General features: G+C 31.5%; 1 protein-coding gene across 1 annotated transcript; it reads left to right on the top strand.

The window, feature by feature from the left end:
* Positions 1 to 6,548: 6,548 nt before the first annotated feature.
* On the top strand, positions 6,549 to 9,791 carry LOC120212495 (protein NRT1/ PTR FAMILY 4.3-like). The gene is made up of 3 exons (XM_039210775.1): positions 6,549 to 6,743; positions 7,714 to 7,931; positions 8,070 to 9,791. The coding sequence occupies exons 1-3, from the start codon at positions 6,614 to 6,616 to the stop codon at positions 9,504 to 9,506; spliced, it is 1,785 nt and encodes a 594-aa protein (XP_039066706.1). The 5' UTR covers positions 6,549 to 6,613; the 3' UTR covers positions 9,507 to 9,791.
* The last annotated feature ends 334 nt before the right edge of the window (positions 9,792 to 10,125 follow it).

Genomic DNA, 10,125 nt, shown 5'->3' with positions numbered 1-10,125 from the left:
GCTTCAGGTGTGCCAACGACTCATTAGCAACTAGAATTTGTCCCTTCGGGACATCAATTTTGAGTGCAGTGTTCACACACACATATATGTATGTGTGTGTGATTTAGTCACTCCATTAAGGCTAGTAAAAGTATCTGGCAGTTGATTTGCTAATCTTGGTAAATGAATTATCCTTTGAACTTCCAGTTTACATTATTAGGTACGTAGATCAAAATGAGATAAGATAATTCATTCCAACTTATTTAGTTTTCCAACTATTTATTTTCTCCCCTAATGTTAGGAAAGCTGACTCATTAAAATGATAGTCAACAAACCGAGCTGTAAATAAAAACTCCTCGTAAAAGGCTTAAGATATTTAACTATTTAAAGTGATTCAAATCCAACATATATTCTCAATATCCTCTAAGGACTTATTTTTGTACATTGTGGTGGAGCAATAGGAACATTTACTGTACACCCAGAAATTCTAAGATGAGAAATATTTGGTTCCTGATTAAAAACCATTTGTAAATGGGAGAATTTATAATAACTTGTTGGCCTGATGCGAATTAATGGTGATGCGTGTAAAATGACATGACCCCAAAAAAATTAAAAGTTTTGTTTTCATTAGTAACCATCTTACAATTAATTAAAGTCGTTTAATAAATAACTTTACAAGATCATTCTGTGTATAAACATGAGCTACAAGATGTTCAACACTTATTCCAATTGTGGTTGACCATCAATTTTGTATGCCTTTTTATAATTTCCGTTAATAAAATTTGTTTCTTTTACTAATTGTTGATAAAGGTTCACATGATGCTTTGGTGTATGACAAGTACGAGACCAATGGTTTATACTACCATACTGATATAATAAAGAGTTTTTGCTTTATTAATCTGATCTTTATCACTCTTATTATCCTTATAATCCCACTTCTGGTGGTTATAAGATTTCTTAAAATAATTACTTCGTCTACGTCTTCCACTATGATAATGAGGTCGACCACGTCCATAGCCACGACCATGGTTGGTGATGCCTTTATTTTTTACTGTAAGATGTTGCATTCACTTTGGGGAATGGATTGACATCAGTAGGATGAGACACATGATTTTTCATTAACAATTCATTGTTTTGCTCGGCCACAAGAAGACAAAATATTAACTCAGAATATTTCTTAAAACATTCTCACGATATTATGTTTGCAAGACAATATTATTTGCGTGAAAAGTGAAGTATGTTATATTCGCTTATTGATTTAAAATTTTGTAATCTCAAATTGTGAAGTAATTTGAAACATAACTAAGTTATATTCGTTTACTGATTTAAAATCTTGTAATCTCAAATGAAATCAATCATATCGAGCTTTATGAAGTATAACAATTTTATAGTGGTCATATATTTCCTTTAGATTATCCCAAAGAACAAGGGGATCCTTAACAGTCGAATATTCAGACTTTAGTTCCTCATGGAGTTTGACGACGAAAAAATATCATGGCTTTAGTCTTATTTTGAGCAGATTTTTATTCACTTCCTTAAGAGTGTTACCTAGACCATTTACATTTAGGTGTATTTCGACATCTAAAATCCATGACAAATAATTCTTTCCAAAAATGTCTAGAGCAACAAATTCTAATTTTGCAAGATTTGTCATTGATATACTATCATAAAATAAATAAATTAATTAAAATAAATGATTAATAACTATCTATTCATATAAACTTTAAAACGATAAAAAGCTAACAATGTAACAATAGATAAATTAATAAAAAAATATAATAAATATTCAACGATTTGAACATTAAAGAAAGCATGTTAAATGAAATGTTTAAATTTTATTTATTATTTGAAACTATTCAATGGCATAAACTTAAGCAAAAGTTAATGATTTTAAGAAAATAATACGATAAAAATTATTTAAATTTAGCATTAAATTGTATGAACTTTAGAAGTAAAAACGACACGATTCTTTCATTCAATGACATAAACTTTCAAGAAAAAAAAATAAAAACCAATCAGAGATAGATAATTTACCTTAGATTAGATAAAGATGATACTTGTTTTTTAGTTAGATTTTTTTTTATATAAATAATGTATTAAGAAACATTTTTTAATAATCTGGAATAAATACAAGACAATGTATGTTCGAAGATAACTCTCAACTTTTCAACATTAAAGGCTCACACCCCTGACATCTATGGTTTTGGACCCGAGTCCTCAAGAATAACAACGATTCCTTTACCGCGAATGCTACTTGGTTCGTGCAAGTTAAGAAACATTTAAATGAATATAAACATTGTTAGATATGGCTCATAAATATACCAGTAAAGAGGACAGGAGATGGAGCGGAGTGAGCGAAGCGAACGCAGACCTAAAAAATTCTATTATAAAACTTCTATTTTGTAATTATGTACCAGGGTTTTCTATTATAAATAGAGATGTAACCTAGACCTAAAAAATCATTGAATAAAACTTCTAGCGCCGCCTAGGCACCGAGGACGTAAGCATATTGCCGAACCTCGTAAAATTCTCGTGTTCTTTCGTTTTCTTTACCCGTTTTCGTCAACAAACATCCATTTTAATAAATATAATTTATAACACAATAATTATTATTTATATATATGAGATTATCATAATATAAAAATTAAATTAAATTTTATCAACATGTAAGTCTTCATATATATAAACACCCATACATAAAAAGCATAATAATAAAATTACCCCAATGTTTACATAAATGGTCACTTTATGATTTAACCTTTTTTTTTTTGGAATATTTTAGTCAATAACGTTTTGTTTTAGAGCAAAATACCCCTTGGATGGATGAAAACCATTAGTTGACTCACGGTAAATGATTCCTATTGATGTGGCAAGTCCATGTGATGCCACATCATCAAAAAAATATTTTTAAACTATATTTTTATAATTGTATATGTAATTAATTATAACTATAGTTTACTCTAAAAATATTTTTTACTGAAGTGACATCGCATATGGACTTGTAACGTTTGTATTAAATATTGACAATTAGTCAACTAACAATTTTCATCTAACCAGGAAATATTTTGCTTTAAAATGAAATGTTGGGAGTTAAAATACAAAAAATATAAGATAAAAAAATAACCATTTCTGCTAACGTTAAAGGATAATTTTATTATTATGCCTAAACAAAATATAAGATTAAACTTAAGTTTTTTTTAAATTTTGTTTACCACCTAATATTGGGATTTTTGTTCCCATTCAAAGTTATATACAAATGTCAATAATTACTAATTACATATTGATTACAATAATATAATAAGACAAGTCACAAAACTAATCTTATCAACATGCAAGTCTTGTTATACGTGTGCTTATAAACATACCCTTTAGTCGATAAAAGATAAGATAAAATTTGAATATTTTTCCGTTTGCTACCTAATAGTTAGAGCTTGTTCCCACTCAAAATTGTATACAAATATTAATAATTACTAATTATATATAAGACACTACAAAAATGTATAAAGGTACCAACATGTAAATCTTCTTATATGCGTGTTTATAACCACACCTTTAGTCATAAAAGATAAAACGAAGCTTGATTGTATGAACATACTTATCTTAATGGTTAAAGGAATTATTGTTGTTCTTAAAAGTTAGGGGTTAGAACATCAATGATTGTAGCAGAGTGATTGAATGTTTATTGTCAAATGATTTATTGATTATTTTAAAACATATATAATTTTATAATCACATTAGCTTAATAAAAAAATAAACTCGATTTTCTTCTTGGTTTACAACCGAATAGTGGGGGCTTGTTCCACTCAATCTTTCTTTTTTGATATTGCATTTTCTAATAATATTTTATAAGGACATATGATATGTTCCAATTTAGCATTAATTTTAGAATATTGGTTTTGGTTGGTGACATAAATTCGTCAAAGTGTAGTTTGACAATGGATGAAAGCCACATAGGAAAAGCCAATATTCAAGCAAAATACACATGTATGATTCAAAGCACCAAATCATAATTAAAATATTATGCACTTGAATCATCCATTCACAAAGTCAAAAGAGAGAGCTTACAGGTTGGTAGTTGGGCACTCCTTACGCTCCTCCTTCCCTTGCGGGAGGGGGCTTTCATTCTTCCCACTTACTTCCTTTCCTTTCCGTCATTACTTGCATATTTTATTTCATCTCTCTATATTTACTTGTAAACCCCTAATTCACTAAAAACTTATCCTCGAGAACCTTGTGATCTTTTTAAGAAATAAGACTTTAATGTGGCATAATGAAAATGAATTAAAAGTTTAGTTATTATAACGTAAATTTTAGAAGTTTGTGAAAGTGTCGTAAATGTTTAACAACAAACAGTGAAGTTTACCCTAATAACAATTACAAATTTACAAATTTACAAATTCACAATGGAGGTCAGCACGTGGCAGCTCTGGTGACCAGTTGTTTATAATGGAGGCCATCATTTAGATGGATCGTCATCTTCAATTCTCTACACGAGTTGACAATTGATATTGCTGTTGTTTTTTTTCAATGTTCTGCCGACAAGATCAGACATTTGTAGCTATTAGCCTTTCATAATGCACTGCCTAAATCAAACAATAATAATTCCCAATTTCCCACAACTTTCTTTGCCTCTTGCTTTATTAATTCATGGGTAAACTATTGAAATGCTCACTTTCATTTCATAATCTTCATCTCTGGTCATTGAATTTTAAAAAAAGTATTGTTTTGATCATTTATATTATCAATTTATACCATTTTATAACGTTTTTATATCCTTAGTTTAATATTGTGATATGTTAATAAAAATCATTTTAATTTAATTCCTAATAAAATATTAATATGTCCCCCTAAACTTAAATAAAATATCAATTTAACTCTTGAATTTAAGATAAATATCAAATAAGTCCAATCGAAGTTCCATGTTGCTCACCATCATCGGTCATTGTTGGCCACCTTCATTAACGGCCATTGGTCCCTATAATTTTGCGTCACTCTTTTTGACCTCTTAAACAGGAATAAGATACATGTTTCATAAAAAAATATCTCGAACTCCACAAATATAACCTAAAACTCTTAATTTCTTTTTATAAATAAATCATACTAATAATTTTATTGTTACTATAAAAACAACATAATTATAAATCTATATCATAACAAAATTCATAATTTTTAATGATGTAATATGTTTGTTTGACAAAAATAAAATACCATAAAAACTAGGATTGATGAAAAGAAAAGAAAAAGGTGAAATTTTCTTACAATCATATTTGAAAGGTTAAAGTGTATTAATTAAAAAATTTACAAACATTATGGGATAGAGAATTCAACGATACAATAACACTGTCGATGATTTTCAACACCACCACACTAAAATTGCTTAGTATAAAATATGTATCCTTATCTACATGGAGAGAGTATTTATATTCAAGGGGCAAGTGAGGGTAATTGTTTTATTGAAAATTTAAATTATATATATATATATATATATATATTTTTAAATATATTTTTATTGAAAAAATTATTTTCGCTTCTAAAATTTTATAAATTTAAAATTATTCCTTGTAATTCTAAAAATTTAAATTTATCATAACATAAATTTTTGCATCCATCTTGTATATATATTATCCATAAAGGAAAATCTGGAAAATATATATAAAATGAGAAAGGTGGAGGAAATCTATAGAACAAAATGGATGTGCACCGAAATTCTAAAGTGGTTCCATAAAGGCTACTACAGTACAGTTGACTCCACCACATTTCCATACCATGTCGGTTTATACAAGTATGGGCTAACTATCTACCACACAACAACAATTTATGATTAAAGAAATTACTCAAGAAAATATTAATTTAAAGTTATAGTTTTTAAAAACATTTTATAAATGCTACTATTTATTTATTTATTTTAAGCATTTTAAAATATAAATTATTCCTATATTTTTGGTACCTCCATATTATAAAAAATAGACCTTTGTATTTTTAAACAGAGTCGAAAAAAATATTTTCAGAGGAATAATTTTGTTAAGAAATGAGAGGGACTATTACTATTTGTTGTGGACCACTTAGAAAATGAAGGTAAAAAGGCAAAGACCATTTTCATATGTACAATGCACACGCTCCGTTGGAGTTACGTGGAAAACATGCTTTAAAATCTACTCTAATCCTTTTGATTCATTCTTATTAATTTCTTTGATGTTTGAAGATAATTATTTTAAATATTGTAATTAAAAGTTATAATATATATATATATATATATATATATATATATTCAAATTATTTAAAATAATCCAATAGTTTTTTTATCTATTAATTAATCAAAAACATGTTTTGAAACGCTTATTGCACATTGAATCACATGTTTCATGTTTGGGGTGCAGATTGTTTTGGCAAATATTATTTTAATTAGGGCTAATGAGGCGCAAGTGGTGCACACACGGTTAAAGTGCGGGTGGGGCTTAAACAAAAATGAGCAGTTTCCCAGGAAGCCATGGAAGCATTGACCTATGGGAGTTTGAGGAGCTATAAATTTAGGACCCAATTGCGTACCCCAAAAACTCAAAATCCACAACAAGAAGTCAGCTTTCTGGGTTTTCAGTTTTCACTTCCTTTTTTGCTCTCTGTTAAACACACACAAATGGAAGAAATAAGAGCGAGTGACAAAGGAGGAATCAAAGAACAACAACAAGTGGGCGCAGGTGATTGGAGAGGCAGGCCTTCAAATCCAAACAAGCATGGCGGCATGACTGCTGCTGCATTTGTTCTAGGTTCGTTCTCTCTTTCATATATTATATTTCGAGTCGAATTAAATTAGAATTAAGTTTTTCAATAGAATTTTCACATCCACCCGCAGCAAGGGAACCGAAAGAGCTTGTGCCTTTGCTGCAAGCGGACATGAATGGAGTGATAGTCTACTAAACCTAATCGTTCTAATGTATGAAAAAAAAACAGAGTTTTTAATTTGTAAAATTTGATAAATGAAGAAGATCTAACTACTTATCACTACACTATGAATATCACTATATCAAATATGCTGTTGGATAAAGTAGGATTTGAGTTCCATCTTTGGGTGATAAATATGGTGTTGATTTTACAATTGAACCTTGAGTATTGTCAATATATTACTTCCGTTAAAAAAACTATGTTGTGCAACAAATATTTGACGCGTGACATCGTTTATATCCTCTTCTACGACTTTTTATTTTCTTAGAAAAGAAAAAGAGGGGAAATTATGAAATTATAATGAGATGAAAAAAAAAAAGTGGTAAAGTCATTTTGGATATCATGGCAAACAAACCTTATGTCCCGAAAAATATTTTTAAGCACTCCAATTTTAAAAATCTATTTATTTAAAAGTAAAATTCAAAAAAAAAATCAAACTTTTAACTCTCAATATTCGATTTTTATTTTATTTATTTTGAATTAAAAAATCTTAAAATTCTGTAAAAACAAATTATAAGACTGAATAACTCATCAACAGAGAATAAATAAATTTCTAAACAAAAAAAAAATAATTCATCTTAAAATTATAACGAAATAGTTATTTTAATATAAATAATTAAAATAAAAATATATATAATGTCAACATTTATTTCATGATGAATAAAATAATGAATTTTATAGAAGTGCATGCATATGAATTGGTTTAATTCTCTGTCACGTAATAATTTTAATGGAAGATATAATAAATAAATAAATAAATAAATAATGCAAGTGTGGGTGGTGTGAATGATGCAGGGCTGCAAGCATTTGAGATAATGGGAATAGCAGCAGTAGGGAACAACCTTATAACATATTTGATAAATGAGATGCACTTCTCCCTGTCAAAATCAGCCAACATTGTCACCAACTTTGTCGGAACAATCTTCCTTTTGTCCCTCCTCGGCGGCTATCTCTCCGACTCTCATCTCGGCTGCTTCTGGACCATCCTCCTCTTTGGCTTCGTCGAGCTCTCCGTAAACACTTGTCTCTTACGCTTTCATCTATCTCACAGAAAATTACGAGTCATATCTCATCGGACATGATTCTTCATTCAAATTATAATAGATGAACCGCTAATTTATGGTTTTTATTTCTTCGTGAATATACTGTAGGGTTTCATATTACTGTCGGTCCAAGCTCATCTTCCCCAACTCAAGCCAACAAAGTGCAACATGTTAACCGATGGAGACGACTGCGTTGAAGCAAAAGGCTTCAAGGCCTTGATATTCTTCGTGGCACTTTACCTGGTGGCACTAGGAAGTGGATGCGTTAAACCCAACATGATTGCTCATGGAGCTGATCAGTTCGATGCTCAAAATAACCCCACACACTCCAAGAAGCTGTCCACCTACTTCAATGCCGCCTATTTCGCCTTCTCCATGGGCGAACTCGTCGCCTTAACCGTCCTCGTATGGGTCCAAACTCACGCTGGTATGGATGTTGGATTTGGAGTCTCGGCTGCCGCCATGGCGATGGGACTAATCGTCGTGGTCTCCGGGACATTGTATTATAGAAACAAGCCACCTAGAGGAAGCATCTTCACCCCCATTGCTCAGGTGTTTGTGGCGGCCGTGTCGAAGAGGAAACTGATTTGTACTTCGGCTTCTCGATTGCATTCGGAATCCGAAAATGTGTTTCGGACACAAAGGTTCGGGTTCTTGGACAAGGCGTGCATCAAAGTTGAAGATGGAAGCAATGCAAAGGAGAATCCATGGAGATTGTGCAGTGTTGCACAAGTGGAGCAAGTGAAGATATTGATTTCCATCATTCCGATATTTGCCAGCACCATTGTTTTCAATACCATTTTGGCTCAATTGCAAACGTTCTCGGTGCAACAAGGAAGTGCAATGGGCACTCAGCTGACCAAATCTTTCCACATCCCGCCGGCTTCCCTTCAGTCCATCCCTTACATCATACTCATCTTCCTAGTCCCGTTGTATGACAAATTCTTCGTACCGTTTGCGAGAAAGATCACCGGTCACGAATCCGGGATTTCACCTCTACATCGAATAGGGTCCGGTCTTTTCCTTGCAACCTTTTCCATGATCGCTGCTGCGCTTATGGAGAAGAAGAGGAGGGACTCTGCGACGGGTTCGGGCGAAATAATTTCCATCTTTTGGATCACACCACAATTTTTGATCTTCGGACTATCGGAGATGCTTACGGCGGTCGGCCTCATCGAGTTCTTCTACAAACAATCCTTGCAAGGGATGCAATCGTTCCTCCTGGCGATGACCTATTGTTCATACTCATTCGGGTTTTACTTGAGCTCGGTACTCGTCTCCCTTGTGAATAACATCACATCGACTTCCACGAAAGGCGGTTGGCTTAGCGACAACAATCTCAACAACGATAGGCTAGACCTCTTCTACTGGTTGCTAGCAGTCATTAGCTTCCTCAATTTCCTAAACTATCTCTTCTGGTCTAGATGGCATTCGTGCAACTCGTCGGCACCGAGGACCATACAAGACGAAGCAATCGAGATTGGGTTGAGCCATTACAACATGATCAAACATTCAAAAGATGATGGAGATGAAAATATACCATAAAAAAAGGGGTCATTATGGGGGAAATTATCTACTAGTATATTGTGTAGCATGGATGAACAAGTATTGCACCAAGCAAAAAAGGCTATCTAAGATGTATACAAGTTGTGTGAAAAAGGTCTGGAAGATATCCGACGTATAGGTAAATTTTAGGTAAAGTAGACTGGTTCATGTGAGTCGCAAGGTGCTCAGTTTAGTTTAAGGGTCCCAATGGAACACTTATCAGCTTTGTTCTTGACACAATTTCATCTGGATTCAATGCATCCTCCTAAATGTTATGACCTTTAATTTTATCCGTGCATGAAAGTGCAGTTTTCAGGGTTTTTTTTATATATATACCTGATATCAAATTTAGTCCAATTTGGTCCTCGACATTTTAATAAATGGTTGTTATAATCCCTTCTCCGGGAGCATTTTAGCTCTAAAATTCCATCTTACGATAAAAAAATTCTAATATTTGATTAAATAATCAATTTGACCATTATTCTTTCTTCTAGAGTATTTTGGTCTTTAACATTTTGTTTTAGAGTATAAAAACACATGTTTTGAAACATTAATCATTTGTTAACTAACGATTTTCATTTATAAAAAAAGTATTTTCCCCAAAAATAAAATATTGGTA

This window comes from Hibiscus syriacus, unplaced genomic scaffold (genome assembly GCF_006381635.1).
Source record: "Hibiscus syriacus cultivar Baekdansim isolate YM2019G1 unplaced genomic scaffold, ASM638163v2 tig00110013_pilon, whole genome shotgun sequence".
Taxonomy (NCBI): Eukaryota; Viridiplantae; Streptophyta; class Magnoliopsida; order Malvales; family Malvaceae; genus Hibiscus; species Hibiscus syriacus.
This window is presented reverse-complemented; position numbering and strand designations above follow the sequence as displayed.

What these genes read in the sequence shown, in the direction of transcription:
- LOC120212495 (XM_039210775.1), top strand. Translation starts at nt 6,614, where the DNA reads ATGGAAGAAATAAGAGCGAGTGACAAAGGAGGAATCAAAGAACAACAA. An exon ending in TGCTGCTGCATTTGTTCTAG is followed by an intron (nt 6,744 to 7,713) that starts GTTCGTTCTCTC and finishes TGAATGATGCAG; the next exon opens with GGCTGCAAGCATTTGAGATA. An exon ending in TTGGCTTCGTCGAGCTCTCC is followed by an intron (nt 7,932 to 8,069) that starts GTAAACACTTGT and finishes AATATACTGTAG; the next exon opens with GGTTTCATATTACTGTCGGT.